The following is a 17,329-nucleotide window of genomic DNA, read 5'->3' as shown; positions in this document are numbered from 1 at the left end:
CTTCTCATCGTGGAGGCCTCTCTCGGGGAACACGGGCTCTGGGGTGTGCAGGCCCAGTAGGTGTGGTACACGGGCTTAGCTACTCCATGGCGGATTTTCCCAGACCAAGGATCGAACCCATGTTCCCTGCATTGGCAGGCAGATTCTTATCCACTGGACGACCAGGGAGAAGTCCGAGGAACTAATATCTCTTATAGCACAGAAACATTTTCTCAAAGATCAGTAATTTTTTCTGTCCTAATGCAGATTCTTTTCTATAAGTTTATGTGAGGAAAAATTTAATTCTCTCATTAAAAATAGAACATATTGCACATCTCATACTGAATGACATTTCAAATGTGTTATTTTTCTATCTATAGACATGCAAAGAAAGGTGCCAAGAATGTGCAATTAATGTTTAAAATGGTTAATTTAGGGAAGCAGGGCCAAACATGAGTTTTTAAATAACTTATTCCTGGTTGTGTTCTACCATGTAAACATCTCATTATAGCCATGTATCACTTTCACAAACTTAAAAGTCAGGTTTAGATTATAAAAGCAAAAACAAAAAAAGACTTTCATTGAATTTTTAAACAAAGCATAAAATACAGGGCGATAGTATAAAAACTTCCAGAACAATATAGAAATGTCTAAGACAGAGAGAATCCAAAAGAAGAAAAAAGATCACTCATGGTTCCACCTTCCGTGACAACCAGAACAGTTCAGAATCAATTGTAACAGTCTCCCCTTCTGGATAGAAGTGGCTTCAGAGAGACAACACCTAACACTGAATAAACATCAGCTTGTATTTTCTCCCAATACTCTTAGGATCATTTTAATCGCATTTAAATATTTAATTGACCAAAGTTTACTTTGGGTTTTGGTGCGAAGTCAGAATGAAATTTTTTCTGCTGTTTGATTAGTTGTTCTAAAGCATATGCTGAACGATCAATCCATTTCCTGCTGACCAACTTGAAATGTCACCTTCACCAAGTTCTGACTCGAAATTAAATAGCCCCAGGTATTGGGGCTAAAGGAAATCTACCCTGAATATTCACTGGAAGGACTGATGCTGAAGCTGAAGCTCCAATACTTTGGCCACCTGATGTGAAGACCCGACTTATCAGAAAAGACCCTGATGCTCAAAGGCAGGAGGAGAAGGAGATGACAGAGGATGAGATAGTTGGATGGCATCATCAACTCAATGGACATGAGTCTTAGCAAACTCCTTGAGATAGTGAAGGACAGGGAAGCCTGGTGTGCTGCAATCCATGGGGTCGCAGGACACGACTGAGCGACTGAACAACAAGAAAGAGAAGGTTTGGGGCTTCCCAAGAAGTGGTGCTAGTGGTAAAGAATCTGCCTGCCAACGGAGGAAACGTAAGAGACCCGGGTTTGATCCCTGGGTGTGGAAGATCCCCTGGAGGAGGAAATTTCAACCCACCCCAGCATTCTTGCCTAGAGAGTCCTATGGACAGAGGAGCCTGTTGGGCTACAGTCTATAGGGTCACAAAGAGTTGGACACGCGTAAGTGTCTGAGCACAGGTTGAAGTATCCCATTTCAGCCCAACTTTTGAGACCTCAATGTGCTCAGAAGCTGCTGGACCATGGAGCAGACTCTGTTGTCAGCTCTGCTCAAGCACCCTCCGTCGAGGAAGTCTTTCTCCTCCTGCTTTCCTGGTCTCTCCTTCTAACTGTGTGACTACACTCCTCTCTGCGTGAAGCCAGGCTCCTCTCATCCCCCGCAGTGTGGTCGAGGGTCTGGTACACACACGGGCCCCCCCCGGTCCTCAAGGAGGCCACCGCCCACGTGCGACAACGGGCAGGGGAACAGTGCCAGGCAAAAGAAAGGGGCCTTGAATTTTTGTTTTTAAAGCATTAACTAGAATTATGCTTCATTTCGCCACCTCCACTTTGGAGACACCTTAAGGTACTAGTTTTACTTTTTTCAACAGCATTTCCCTTCCAGTGTTACTCCTACTGTTAATTATTGGCCATCCTCATGATACCAAGGCAGTAACAATCACGTACTGAACGGCTTGCCCAGGAGAATTCTGCTCTCCCAGGCTCGGGCCCCTGCAGGGAGGGCTCGACCAGCCCCCGCGCAGACAGCCCTCCAGGGCGAGCACCGCCTCCCCAGTCCAGTTCACCAGGGAGAGGCCTGCGTGCTGAAGCCAGCCTCAGGGCCCTGCAAGCTCCAGGCAGCTTCCTGGCCCCCGGATCTCACTGTAAACTCGTCCTGGGAGTGGGCACACCGGCCTCGGGAGCAATGGCTGGCCTTCCCTTCCGGCCTGGTGCCCACCACTGGGCCAGCCCCGCCGCAGCCTGGATGCTTCCACCAGGCCGGAAGGCGCACTGGGCCGGTCCGAAGAGAAGGCAGAGAGGGACACGGCTGCACCCGGGGAGGCTGAAGGGAGCCGAGCTCCAGCCAATTCAGTGCTGGAGCCAGAGGGGCATTGCTCACAGGCAAGAGGTGTGCCCCAGTGTGCTCTGCAGAGGAGGAAAGGGGAGGTCAGCCCAGCCAGCCCCTCGGGACAGCACGGCTGAAGGCAGCTCCCGAACCGGAGAAGACAGAGGGAGCCCAGAACCAGAGCCCTGGGCAGAAATCACAGGGAGGCGACTTCAGGTCCAAGCAACCGCCAGCTTTCTCTCCAGAGCGGCAGCCTGCCCTGGGACATAGGCAGTGACCTGGAACACAGCAGGTACACACTGCGTACACGCCTGGTCCACGCCTGGTCCAGGAAGTTACCTGACACACACACTGCACACAGAACCGGGTGTCAGGAGTGCCGCCGAGGGATTCCGAATGAAGGGAAGGTCAGGCCAGAGGACCCCCAAAGGCTCTTGGATTCTGACCTTCACATTTAGCCAGAAAAGGGTTACTCTTTCAAGTTGGAGAAAATTTATTAAGGACCCATTTACAAAGCTTAGCCTATTTCCTGGTGACTCAGATGGTAAAGAATCCACCTGCAATCCAAGAGACCGAGGTTCGATCCCTGGGTCGGGAAGATCCCCTGGAGAAGGGCATGACATCCCACTCCAGTGTTCTTGCCTGGAGAATCCCATGGACAGAGGGATTGGGCGGGCTATAGTCCATGGGATCGCAAGAGTCGGACACGACTGAGCGGCTGACACTTTCACTTTACAAAGCTTCACGACAGGATGTAGGGAGGACACAGGGATGAGGGCAGCACCCCTCCTGGTGCCTGCAGAGCTGTTCGCATCTCTAGGCTGGACATGCCAGTGCAGAAGCTTCTGGAAGCTGGATGAGACCATCTCGAGGGGAGGGCCATCTTCACAGGAGCTGTCACCTCTGCTTGAGGGACACATTCAGACTGAGGTTACAAGACGGCAAGGGATCCTGGCACACAAGGACTTTGTTTATTCCCATCTCTGAAACTCGGCCAGGGAGTCGAGGAGGGTTACTCTTCAAATGTGGTCACGACCCAGAATGTGGAGAAGTATCAACCACACCCTTATACTGAGCATTACTGGCCTTTAACAGGGCTTCCCTTATAGCTCAGCTGGTAAAGAACCCACCTGCAATGCAGGAGACCCTGGTTCGATTCCCGGGTCGGGAAGATCCCCTGGAGAAGGGATAGGCTACCCACTCCAGTATTCATGGGCTTCCCTTGTGGCTCAGCTGGTAAAGAATCCGCCTGCAATGCTGGAGACCTGGGTTCGATCCCTGGGTTGGGAAGATCCCTTGGAGGAGGGAAAGGCTACCCACTCCAGTATTCTGGCCTGGAAAATTCTATGGACTGTACAGTCCATGCAAAGAGTCAGACATGACTGAGGGACTTTAATGTGCATTTAATGATAAAAGGTGAAAAATAAGTTTGATCTTCCAAGATTTATCATTAGACAGATACAAGTTTCTATCTTTAAGAAAAGCTGGCCAAGCTAGCTGCTGACTGACCTCAAGCAGCATGGGTGTCACCCTCAAGTGGGTAAGATTTGACATGGCACTTACAAGCCAGGAGCTTGAAGACACGTGTAAAAACTACCACCGCCTCTGAACAAAAAACCCGTTTAAATCTTCTCAAGTATCTACAAAAATGAAGGCTGGGAAACTTTTCGGCATAATTCTACACGTAACCTCTGAGAAGACAGGGGTTAAAATAAAGACTCTGACTGACAGCATTCCAGCTGCTGCCGGAGCGGGGCAGGAACGGAAGCCAGGCTGCAGCCAGACTCACAGATCCACGGCCACGAGGGTGGAGGTCTTCTGGGGGGCTGGAAGAGGGCCCAGTCCACTGTGGGGACAGCACAGCCCTGTGGCCCCCACCCTGAGCTACCGCAGTCAGAACAGAACCCCCAGGTGTCCGGCCGTCTCTGCAGATCCTGATGAAAACCCAGCCCTCCTGACCCCCACTTCTGACGGGAAATCTACCAGCTTTCCAATTGCTCTGAGTGCATGCGTGATCAGTGGTGTCCGACTCTTTGTGACCCCATGGGCGGGAGCCCGCCAGGCTCCTCTATCCAGGCAATTTTCCAGGCAAGAATTACTGCAGTGGGTTGCCACTTCCTGCTCCCAGGGATCTTCCTGACCCAGGGATGAAATCCATGTCTTTTTCATCTCCTGTATTGGCAGGCAGATCCTTAACCACTGTGCCACCAGGGAAATCCTCTAATTGCTCTGAAAGTGAAGTCGCTCAGTCATGTCCAACTCTTTGCAACCCCGTGGACGGACTATAGCCCACCAGGCTCCTCCGTCCATGGAATTTTCCAGGCAAGAATACTGGAGTGGGTTGCCATTTCCTTCTCCAGGGGATCTTGCCAACCCAGGGATCGAACCCAGGGATCGAACCCAGCTCTCCCGCATTGCAGGTAGACGCTTTACCCTCTGAGCCACCAGGGAAGTCCCGTCTAACTGCTCCAGGGAAGGGCAAACACAAGGATCGACTTTACAGGAAGCAAACAGAGCCGAGCAGGGGGAGAAAGGGGCTCGCGTGCCGGGCGGGGCGGACACCCGCGGGGCCCACGCACCTGAAGTTCTGCATGAACTGCCGGAACTTGTCCACCCTCCTGGCCAGCGGCACGATGACGTTCACCAGCGCGCCGGCCATGTTCAGCTGCTCCTTCTTCACCTTCATGATGGGGCCGAAGGGCCGGAACAAGACCAGGCGCCGGAACTGGTGCTTGTGGTCCCCTCGGAACGTGAGCTCGTACAGAGTGCCTTTATCCCTCTCCGTGCGGTAGATGCCTGGGGACAGACAGAGAGTGCTGAGAACTCACCCGGCTGCCGAGCGGCGCGCACGCCCGGAGCGGGCGCGAGACGTTTTCACTGGGAATTCAGAGGACATCTCCACGTCTGATAATTATGAGAAAACCCAAAATGCTTCCACTCAAATCCCCAAAGAAACGAAAACACCGTCGACTTAAAAATCACCGTTAATGAAGACTCTAGAAAAACCATGACCAAAAAATGTGCCATGCTGCATACAAAACTGTATTTATACTTATTCAGGGGTCTTAAAAAAAGGATGGTGAGGGAATATGCCAAATAAGATCAGCTGTGATGTTAGTCGGGGTTATGGTTTTTCTTTAATGCTATTTATCTACATTTTCTGCCATATGATTAAACACTTTAATATTATACTAAGAATAATATTATACTAGTATGATACTAATGTACATATATTATACTATATACGATTATATAACAGTATATATATTATTATACTATATTATATATAATAGTATATATATAATATTGTACTAATATTATACTAAGAATAATATACTAATATTATACTAATATATATATTATACTATTTTATACTATATAATATTGTATAATATATAATATATATAATATGGTACTAATATACTAAGAATAATATAATATTATACTAAGAATATAATTACTAAGAAGTGTGTTAAAATTATCTCTTAGAAACGACAGCCGTTTCAGAAGGAGTGACCACAAGGATCTGTGCGGGGCACTGGGGCCATCACCTGGGTCACGTGGCCCCCACGGAAGCTTCTGCAAGCACGGAAGTAGATGAAGCCTGTGGGCCCAGCTCAGGGGCAGGCACACATCTCACGTAACTTCACTGCAGAAGCAGCACAGCCCGCGTGGCGGGGCCAGCCTGCCGGGGCCACAGTGGGCCCACCGAGTCCTGCCGTCACTCAGACTCCACCGTCTCCCTCGCTGGGATGACCACAGGCCCCAGCATCTCCGCTCAACCGTGGGGTGAGGCTCCTGGGCCAGACCACACAAAACGTCCCCACTTTGTGAGTGAGCCCGTCATCCCCTGCTGCCTAAATTCCACACCTCCTCAGGGTCACTGGGCTCATGGGCGTTTTCCTACCATCGGAAAAAATACATCAAATCCAGTGAATCACCAGACAGGCTTCCTCCTCTTCTCTGCGATTTGCTGGGTTTTCTCCTCCGCGTCCTTCTTTCCCCTGTGTGCTGTGATGTGCTTAGTCACTCAGCCGTGTCTGACTCTTTACGACCCCACAGACTGTAGCCCGCCAGGCTCCTCTGTCCATGGGATGCTCCAGGCAAGAACATTGGAGTGGGTTGTCATGCCCTCCTCCAGGGGATCTTCCCGACCCAGGGATTGAACCCACATCTCCCGCACTGCAGGCGGATTTTTTACCAGCTGACCCACCAGGGAAGCCCAAGAATACTGGAGTGGGTAGCCTATCCCTTCTCCAGGGGATCTTCCTGACCCAGTAATCGAACCAGGGTTTCCCGCATTGCAGGCGGATTCTTTACAGTCTGAGCCAGGGAAGCCCTTCCCCTCTCATTCCTCCCTCTGAGTCCCTACTGTGGCCGGGACTCACCCCTGGGCTGAGTATCTACAAGGCGACAATGGGGAATGCAAGCCTCCGCCGGGGCGCCACCTGTCTCCAGGCCTCTCGCGACTCCTCCTCCTTTTGTCCTCACCCCACCCCCGTTTGTGGGGACTGCAGGTCTGCTGCAAAGCGTCTCTACTCTTTGCCTTCCAGGAGCTGCTCACCCCACAGTCTTGGTGGGACGGCCTCTCTCATCTCCCTCTGGAGCCACAGAAAGGGGCCCGAGGCCGCAACTCGTCCAGGTGCTTCCCACCCGGGGGCACGGGGACTCAGGAGCTGAGTGCAGGCTGTGAGGATGGACGGGGCAGGGCCCCCTCCTGAAGCCCCCAGGGCTCCTGGTGCAGGTGGGGGAGGCGGAGAGAAGGTCTGCAGAGCTCCCACTGGGGCAGAATCCAGCCTCCCTGCAGGGACCACTCGTGGGAGAAGGGAGGCACTGCTCAGGAGTCCGAAGGAGGTCTCTGAAAATGCGAAGCGGTTCCCTGCAAAGCCTGTTCACGCTCTCGGGCAACTGGTCCTCGCAGAGCACACAGGCGACTCCCTCCTCCGCCGCACCCTGGAGCCAGGTGAAGCCAAGCTCCCAGGGCCCGGAGGAGGTGGGACTGAGTCAGGAAGGAGTCGATGGGCTAACTGCATCTCCACTGGGTGGAGACAGACCTGTGACCCAGCAAGCCACCCCCCGGGCAAGGCTGCTACAGAACTGAACCTGCAGATAACAAGGTTTCTCAAAACAGAGTCATCCTCTTTCTCTGAACCGGGGTCGGAATCATTAACTTTTAAAAATCTAAACCGGGGTCCGAATCATTAACTTTTAAAAATCTAAATCCACAGAAGGTGCTGGTATATGCTTGTTTCAAGAGGTAGGCATCTATTTATAAAGAACCAGAGAATGCAGCATTTCTTATCATTAATGATTCCTACAACCGTGCCTTTGGGCAGGGGCACCAGCACCTCAGGGGAACAGGCGCGGCCGAGGTCCTGGTTCCCAGAAGTACTCCCCACCCCACCGCCACCCCAGGCCCTCGTGGCCCCGGCCACGCTCAGCCACAACTCCAGCTGTGGTCACCCGCAACCCATATCTGTGCCTTGCAACAGCTGCTACATTCACTCTTTAGCCTATTTCCCCATACTCTAATTAAATCCATTCTGTCTTGTAAGTCCAGTTTTAGATCCCCTAATCCCATCTATTTTAAATAATCACTTAAAACTCTCTTGCAGCCTATGTCCACCAAATTCCAGCCCTGGGTCTACCACACCCCCCAGAGGCACTCCCTCACCCCTCCACCCCCTAGTTCTCATGGTATAAGGACAGCACCTAAGGAGCCGCCATGCGTCCTGGAAAAACCTTCAGCAGTGGAAACTCCAAAGATCCTCTCTCAGAGGGAAAGGAGCTGAAGCTCTCTGGGGCAGGACCAGGTTTTCAGCCAAGGAGCTTCATGCACAGCGGCAAATGCAAAGCAACTCGGCCGCACGAGGCCCTCGCTAGTCATATTTTATAGGACGGTATCGTTCTTATCCACTCGGCAAAATTACAGATCAAAATAAGGACCAGAGCTGGCTGAGAGCTTAGTCTAGCACCTTTTCCCTCTCTCCACCCACAGGAGCTGAGCTGACTTTGAGTTTGGTGTTTCCACTCCCAGTGCAGGCAGACTCGTGTTCATCCTCTCGTCCTTCCGGTGGGGTGGGGGTGGGGGCCAGGCCCCAGGACCACTGACAAGGTGGGGGCACCTCCTGGAGTCCAGGGTGCAGCTCCGAGGTCTGCGGCACACACGTCTGCTCCTTCAGTAGGCGAGGAGCTCGCCAGATGGGTGTGTGATCCCGACCTACGTCCTGTCTTCCACTTGGGACCTCAGAAGTCACGATGCCAAATGTCCCTGGCCGCCACACGCCAGCCCCCTCCTCCCCGCCCTCACTCAGTCTGAGTGGGCATGGCGGCCAGCACCGCACTGCTGAGCCCAGAAACGTCTCCACTTTCATCCCTGCCCTTCCTACCTTGCTGTGTGGAGCCCAGGCCCCCTAGCTGGATCCCTCCGGGCCTCTGACACCCCTGGCCCACATCCAGATCCATCCTGCATGTACCCTGGGCCCTTAGCTTCCCACAGGACCACCCTGCTTCTGCTCTGCCCTAGCTAAGAAGGCCCCCAGCTTCCCACGGCCCAAAGTCCCAGGACTACATACAGTCAGGCCTCCAAACCCTCCCTCTAAGTGAAAGTCGCTCAGTCTTGTCTGACTCTTTGCAATCCCACGGACTACACCGTCCATGGAATTCTCCAGGCCAGAATACTGGAGTGGGTAGCCATTCCCTTCTCCAGGGGATCTTCCCAACTCAGGGATCAAACCCAGGTCTCCCCCATGGCAGGCGGATTCTTTACCAGCTGAGCCAGCAGGGAAGCCCCAAACCCTCCCTCACCCGCCCCAAACTCCTGTCCTAATGACTTGAGGCTCGGTCCTGCCCCACCTCATGTGAAATCGGATTTATATCGAGCACATAGAACTTCTCTTTCTCCTGGAGAAACTGGAAGGAATGTGAAGTGGTGCAGCTGTGGAGAAGAGCCAGGCAGTTGCCCTCAGAGATTAAACACAGAATTATATAATATGATCCAGCAATTCCACTTCTGGGTGTGTACCCGGAGGAACTGAAAACAGAGACCTGAGCAGGTACTGGAATGCACATTTTCACAGCAGCCAAAAATGGAAGCAACTCAAATCTCCATGAACAGATGAATGGATGGACGAAGTGTGGTCCATACACACAATGGAATACTGCTGCTGCTGCTGCTAAGTCGCTTCAGTTGTGTCTGACTCTGTGCGACCCCACAGACGGCAGCCCACCCGGCTCCCCTGTCCCTGGGATTCTCCAGGCAAGAACACTGGAGTGGGTTGCCATTTCCTTCTCCAGTGCATGAAAGTGAAAAGTGAAAGTGAAGTTGCTCAGTCGTGTCCGACTCTGCTACCCCATGGACTGCAGCCTGCCAGGCTCCTCCATCCATGGGATTTTCCAGGCAAGAGTACTGGAGTGGGGTGCCATTGCCTTCTCCGCAATGGAATACTACCCAGCCTTAAAAAGGAATAACATTCAGACACATGCTGCAACATGGAGAAACCTGAAAACGTGCTAATTGAAGTAGGTCAGACAGAAAAGGACGACCCCTGTGTGATTCCACTCGCACACTGTCTCTAGAGGAGTCAGAGACAGGAAGCAGGCTGGTGGGCACCAGCGGCTGGGGCAGGGGAGGGGAGTCAGTGTTCACTGGGCACAGAGTTTCAGTCTGATGTGATGAGAAAGTTCTAGCAATGGGAGGGGATGACGGTTACACACGGTGTGAGTGTACTCAATAGCAATGAACAGTACACCTAAAAACGGTCAAAATAGGGACCTCCGCTGGCAGTCCAGTCGTTAGGATTCTACACTCACTGCCGAGGGCCTGGGTTCGATCCCTGGTCAGGGAACTAAGATCCCATAAGCCAGGCAATGCAGCCGGAAAAAAAAATGGTTATAATTGAGAGCAGAAGGAGAAGGGGACGATGGAGGATGAGATGGTTGGATGGCATCACTGACTCAATGGCCGTGAGTTTGAGCAAACTCAGGGAGATGGTGAAGGACAGAGGAGCCTGGCGTGCTGCAGTCCATGGGGGTCACAAAGAGTCAGACATGACTGAGCAGCTAAACAACAAAACTGCTGTCCCGTGAAAAGGCCAGGCATTTTCTCAAGACACAGTTCCCCACCGGCCCCCGCTCACCCCTCATCCTTCTAAACTGGACCCTGCTTCCCTGGGAAGATTCTGAGACTCTCTCAATCCAAGGCCCCACCCCCCACCTTGCTCCTCCAGACACGTGGGCCTGAGAGACTGAGCCCCTTGAGAGAGTCATTTCCTAGGTAGGTTGATAAGAAGTCTAGGGGTCCCCAAGGAGAGAGGGGTCTGGAATTCTCAACGAGGAAGAAAGGACAAACTTATTTTTTCCTCTACATTCCTTAGGATTATATCACAATAATGTATCCTGCTTGAGGACAGTCTCTGTATTAAACCTTCTGGCCAATCCTGTTATCTTAAAATGTAAATTATGGGAGTAGGCCTGGTGAGGTCTTTACAACCTCCAGATATTCTTTGGATTCATTGGAGAGTATATAACTCCATTGCTAACACTAGCAAGGGGGCACTCTTTCTACCCCCTTCTGATGTCTATGTCAGAAGCTTTCTCTAGCTCCTTTATACTTTAACAAAACTTTATTACACAAAAGCTCTGAGCGATCCAGCCTCGTCTCTGGCCCCGGGTTGAATTCTTCTCCTTCGGAGGCCAAGAATCCTGGCGTCTTTTCGAGGTTCAGCAACAACCTTTTTCACCCTCTGTGTGGAGTTGTTCTCCTGATACAGGATACGCACGCCCCGGGAATGGTCCGGTCCACCGTCTCCTCTTACCGACAAGCAGCCGAGACCCCGGGCAGCTGTCTCCTCCCTCGACGCCCCTTCCACACCCAGCGCCGAGCCCTCAGAGCAGGGGAAGAAACAGGAGCACGGACACCAGCAACCGGAGGAACAACATCATGTCTATGGTGAAAACCACGGCCGGCAGCTCCTATACCCTCGATAATCCTTACCGCCCCTCCGCCCGCTCCAGAGCTTTAACGCCTTCTTTTACCCACAACTGTAACAGCTGTTAAATAACAGTGACCTGAATTCAGAGCCTACCACACATTACAAGTAGTAAATTTTGAAGGAGGAGATTTTCATAGAAAGAAAAAAAAGATTTTTCAGGACCTCCCTGGTGGTCCAGTGGTTAAGAATCCTCCTGCCAACGCAGGAGACACGGGTTCAACCCCTAGTCTGGGAAGATCCCGCGTGCCGTGGAGCAACGAAACCGGGGAGCCACGATTACTGAAGGCTGCACGCCTGTGCTTGACAACAAGAGAAGCCACTGCGTTGAGAAGCCCTCATCCCAATTAGAGAGTAATCCCCACTTGCTGCAATCAGAGAATGCCAGCGCTCAGCAGCAAAGACCCAGCACAGACATAAATTAATAAACAGGCTTCCCTGGTGGTTCAGTGGTAAAGAATCCACCTGCCAAAGCGGAAGATATAGTTCGATCCCTGGGTCAGGAAGAAATGAGCAGGAGAAGGAAATGGGCAGCCCCAGTCCAGTGTTCTCGCCTGGGAAATCCCACGGACAGAGGTGTCTGGTGGGCTACAGTCCACGAGGTCACAAAAGAGTTGGCTACAACTTAGCAACTCAGCAACAACAAAATAAATAGACAAAAATTTAAAAATACATATTTCCAGAAAAAAAGAGAGTATGTGTGGAAAGAAAATGTGTAACAGGCAGAAATGCTGACAGTAGTAAATAATGACAGGTCACCTCCGGACAGCAGGGGCGGTGGGGTAGGGGGGAGGGGACACTCATACGTTGTTATTATTTTTTAATTTATCGGAAATGTCTGGGATCATCTAATACAAAGGAAAAAAAAAAACACCTTCTACCCTGTAACCTGCCTGTGAACACACCCCTATAGGAGCATATCCTCCTTCGTCTGTTCAGAAGAAGAGGCTGACACTCCTGCGTGGGACTTTACTCCACAACGTAACTGTTGACTCTTGCGGTGCTGCTGTTATCCCGAGAAGTCCGCTTAGGTGGGACGTCTCACTCCTGGGCACACGGGATGACAAGACATCCCCACGGTGCCCTCTGTCATCAGCTCTCTTTTCTAAGGGGAGGCAGCAGACGTTTAATATTTGTGAAAGACTGCAGCCAAGTCCCCAGATCCTCAGGTACCTACAACGTAAAGAATTCTCCCCATAAAGACAGTAAAAAGGCTTCCTGGCTTGCCTCCCAGGCCAGGTTACAGGGGCCCCTGCAGACGCCTCTCTTCTCCTGCATCTCAGCACATCAGCTCACAGCCGGTTCCAGATACGCCCTGATTCAGGTTCATCACCATTAACTTTCACTAAACATTTCTCCTTTGATGATACATGGCTGCAGTGATGTCCTTGCTGAAATAATTCACAGGTCATCTTTCTACCCCTATTCACTGCGTTTGTTCATGCCATGCATCCGTGCCGACAGACTCGACACTTGGTTCTTAATCTATCAGGAATTTCTGAAAACCTTGCTTACTGAGGGCTCCTCCCAACTTCATCACCAGTACTAACAGTCCATTTTCTTTTCAGAGCCATATTTTCCCCACAAAATTATGTATCAGCTCCATGAAGGCGACTGGGTATCTGATATTAAAAGTGGGAAGCAAAGGCATGTTAGGCCTTTCCAGGTGGTGCTAGTGGTGAAGAACTCACCTGCCAACACAGAAGACATAAGAGATGCAGGTTCGATCCCTGGGTAGAGAAGATCCCCTGGAGGAGGGCATGGCAGCCCACTCCAGTGTTCTTGCCTGGAGAATCCCACGGACAGAAGAGCCTGGAGGGCTACAGTCCATGGGGTTGCAGAGTCTGACATGACTTAGTGACTTAGTACACACACACACACACACACACACACACACACAAAGGCACGTTATGATCCCAGTGTAGCAGGGCGCTGGGCTCCTCACCAGGGGCCCCACCATCCACACACCATTCACAGTCACCGACATGGTTATTTTCATTCTTATTGATTTTCCCTACGGCTATCATTCACCATGGATTGTGTTATCCATCAGAGGTATGAAGAGGCACATGATAAAAAATGACCGCACTCTCAGAATTCACCTTCTAGAGAGGAAGGGAGACAGACACACACAGCACGCTAAGCACCTAAGCGTTCCCCACGGGCCAGGCGGCAGAAAGGAGGGTGTGTCCACCTGCTGAGGGTGTGGACAGGCTGACAGACGACATTTCAGCAGGACTGGAGACTGAGTGGGTGTGTGCCAAGACTGCAAAATCAGAACATTCCACGGAAAGACGGCAGCGAAGGCAAAGACACTGCACAGACAAAATCGACTTGTCGTGTGTGGCAAAGCCGAGGGAGTTCAGCCAGGCTGGGGCACAAGGCGGGGGTGGGCGGTGAAGCTGGGCAGGCCGGTGGGGAGAGCCCTTGGGCCACCAGGTCATCACCAGGAGCAAACTCGCCCGGAGCTCCAGGGAGAGGCGAGACCCGATCAGTGCCCTGGCCTGATGGCAGGGTGGGTGCAGGACGAGGCGTGAGGGCGGGAAGCAAGAAAGAACCCCGTAACTCAGCAGGAAACTGAGACAGCGCCAGCGAGAGAAGTGGAAAGGGCTGGAGTGACCCCGGCTAGAGGTGGGAGGGCGGGCGCGGGGCGGCGGTGGGACTAAGGGAGGCTGCAGGCCAGGGGAGGGCTGTGAGTTAAGCTCGGGAATGCTAACTTGAAGAGCCACGTGGGCAGGTCTGAAGCTCAGCAGAGGGGCCTTTTTTCAGAGTGAGGCGCCCCCCGCCTTTGAGTGGCGCTGCAGGAAATGCAGGTCACGGCAAGAGGAGCCCGGGATGCGGGCCTGGAACGTTCCCACCAGTAGGCGCTGGCGGTCGGCGGGGAGGTGGCGAGGTCAGGGCAGGCGCAGAGGCAGGGGAGGGCGGCTCAGTCCGGCCTCCGGGTCAAGGTCAAGCTAGACGAGGACAGGGTGGCCCCCGGGACGGCCAGCAGCCCCCCATGACCGCCGCCACGAGGCTCCAGGAGCAGCAGGCGCTGCAGGTGAGAGGTCGAGGGCAGGGGTGAGCCGGGGGAGGAAAGCATCTTTCTTCTGTTTGCCTGCGCGGGTACCTCTGCCCTTCCCTTCCCCTCCGCCTGGGATCCCGCCCCAGACCGGCTCCGCTGGGTCTTCCCACCTTTCAGATCTCCACCCAACTGGACCTCCACCAGGAAGCATCTCCTGCCCCCGGGTGCCCTCGAACACACTCCCCACCCTGGTGCTGTCCCCGCCTGTGACCTGTCTTCCCACCTTCTCAGGCCTGTGCACCGCGCCCCGCACCGCCCCCACCCACAGCAGTTAAGCCCCCAGGGACCCAGAGATTTGTTTCTGGGGTACAGGGGGCAGACGGATGGCAGGGGGCGGTGCTGGGTAAGGAGGGGCGGCCACAGCAGAGCAGCAGTCAGGGGAACTTAAGGGAAGCTCTTTCTTTCCTTAAAAATAGGAGAGAGCCCACGATGTGCTGCGAGGAAGACGAAAAGAGAAACAGATCGGGGTGGGGGGAGGAAACAGGGACGGAATGAGGACCGCGGGGGGTGGAGTCCACCCCCCAGGGAAGGAAGGACCACCTTCCCTGACCACACCCAGCAAAGGGCAGGAGGCGGCCAGCGGGCGAACCACCAGGGTGTGAGGAGGCGGGGCGCCCAGGGGAGAGGAGGGCGAAGTGAAGCAGGAGGGAGAGGAGGCCTGGAGGACAGGTTGGGGCGGGCAGAGGCTGGGGGCAGGCAGGGCCGGTGGACGCTGGAGCGACGTGGAGCAGGGCGAGCGGGGACTCCCCGCCCACGGACAGAGGGCGTCTGTGAGCCGGGAAAGGACACGTGCACACAGGACCGTCCGCAGCAGGAGAGGAGGGGAGAGACCAGACTCCCTGATCCAGGCGGCTCTGAGCATCGTGTGCAGGGTCAGGGGCTGAGGGCACTCGCTGGGGTCTGGCCTGGGCTGGGGTGGGGTGGTGGGGTAGAAGGAAAGGCAGCATCGGGGGGCGAGAAATGGGCCCAAGAGAGGAACCACAGCTCAGGGGCCAAGGTCAGACGGGACCACAGCGTCCCAAGAACTGGCCCCTGAGGACGCGGAGGTTTCATGGAGGAGCAGGCTCTTGGGGACACCGGCCCGGGTATGGCTGTCCTGGAGGCGGGCCTCCCCCACCTCCCCGCGATTCACGCCCTCACACGGCAGGACCGACTCCAAGCCCATGGCCGCCTCTCCGGGGATGGGTCTCGGCGGGTCCTCCTCACTCCTCTAAGGAAAGAAAAGTGAAAGTGAAGTCATGTTCAACTCCGCAACCCCATGGACTGTAAGGAACCAACATGGAAGCCGCACAGGGCGATGCTGCCTGGACTGAACAGACGGGTCCCGGGCTCCAGAGCAAACCCTGAGGGTGGGAAGTCTTCTCCCCTTATCACACTTCCCACCAGCTGCTGGCTACCTCTCTGAGCATATGAAGAGTTAAGTCCAGGCTGTGGGAACAGAAGTAGCTCAAGACACAACAGAAGCGATGCACAGGGGTTAAGGGTCAGAGAGCAGGGGCTGAGTGACCCCACCCTTGTCTCTGGTGACCGTGAGTCATGTGTCCACAACTACGCGTCGGGCTCACCGCCACGGAGAGGCCGTGTGGCCCAAACAGCTGCACCAAGTTTACGGATACCATCTCAGTTCTAAGGAAGTTTCTACAGGACCTGCTGTTCACCGCATCCTCTTACAGAGGACAGAACAGAGGCTTACATAGAAATTGATTACCTTGTCCCAGGTCACGAACGATGCATTCAGGGGGTGATGGCAGGATGGCTGTGAATCTAACAGCCAGTCATGGCCAAGCTCTTAAAGGCCAGTTAACCTCAACATCAAAAGTGAAAGTCGCTCATTTGTGTCCGACTCTTTGTGACTCCACGGACTGTCTCCAGGCCAGAATACTGGACTGGGTAGCCTATCCTTTCTCCAGGGGATCTTCCCAATTCAGGAATCAAACCAGGGTCTCCTGCATTGCAGGCGAATTCTTTACCAACTGAGCTATAAAGGAAGCTAACACCAAAAGGATGCTTGTAACTCTTTTCTTTTCTGCCCTTCCTTTCTCTTTGAGATTGACTTTTGAGAGGAGAAAAGCATCAACAAAGATTCTTCAGAAAGCCAATCGCCTGTACACAATACATTAACGAAGTGAGTCTTAAAACTCACTTCTGGGATAGGTTCAAGATGGCGCAGTAGAAGGACGTGAGCTCATCTCTGTCAAGAGCACCAAAATCACAGCTAGCTGTGGAACAACCACTGACAGGAGGACGCTGGAACCCATCAAAAAAAAAAAAAAAGACACCCCACGTCCAAAGACAGGAGAAGCTGCAACAAGATGGTTGGGGGTGGGGTGCGCAGTCATGATATAATCAAATCCCACATCTGCCGCTGGCTGACCCACACACGGGAGAACAATGGTCCCAAAGAAGCTCTCCCACTGTTGTGAAGAGAACACCGTTGTGTTGCGGAGCCCCACGTCAGGTTTCCCAGCCTGGGGATCAGGCAAAGAGACTAGGAATGCCCACGGAACCTGCCTTTGAAGGCCAGGGTGACTGGACTGCAGAACTTCTACAAGACTGGGGGAAACAGAGACTTCACTCTTGGAAGGCACAAGCAAAGCCTTGCATGCAGCAGGACCCAGGGTCAAGGAGCAGTGACCCCACAGGAGACTGAACCAGACTTACCTGCTAGTGCTGGAGGGTCTCCCATGGAGGCATGGGTGGGCAGTGGCTTGCCAAGGGGACAGGGCGCTGGCAGCAGCGGTCCTGGGAGGTGCCCTTGGTGTGAGTCCTCTTGGAGGTCACCATTTACCTTACCCCAGAGCCTGCAGACTCCAGGGCTGGGTCCCCTCGGGCCAGATGACTAACAGGGAGAGGGCACAACCTTATCCATCAGCAACCGGAGCCAAG

General features: G+C 53.4%; 1 protein-coding gene across 21 annotated transcripts in view; it reads right to left on the bottom strand.

Moving 5' to 3' along the window:
* CSGALNACT1 (chondroitin sulfate N-acetylgalactosaminyltransferase 1) overlaps nt 1-17,329 on the bottom strand; it is a 329,577-nt gene that overhangs the window by 28,811 nt on the left and 283,437 nt on the right. For all 21 annotated transcript variants that reach the window (XM_043454678.1, XM_043454691.1, XM_043454684.1 and 18 more), the window contains one exon: nt 4,969-5,185. In XM_043454678.1, coding sequence (XP_043310613.1) covers nt 4,969-5,185 — 217 coding nt within the window. The remainder of the gene's footprint in view (nt 1-4,968; nt 5,186-17,329) is intronic.

Source organism: Cervus canadensis, chromosome 31 (assembly GCF_019320065.1).
Source record: "Cervus canadensis isolate Bull #8, Minnesota chromosome 31, ASM1932006v1, whole genome shotgun sequence".
In the NCBI taxonomy this organism is placed as follows: domain Eukaryota; kingdom Metazoa; phylum Chordata; class Mammalia; order Artiodactyla; family Cervidae; genus Cervus; species Cervus canadensis.
This window is presented reverse-complemented; position numbering and strand designations above follow the sequence as displayed.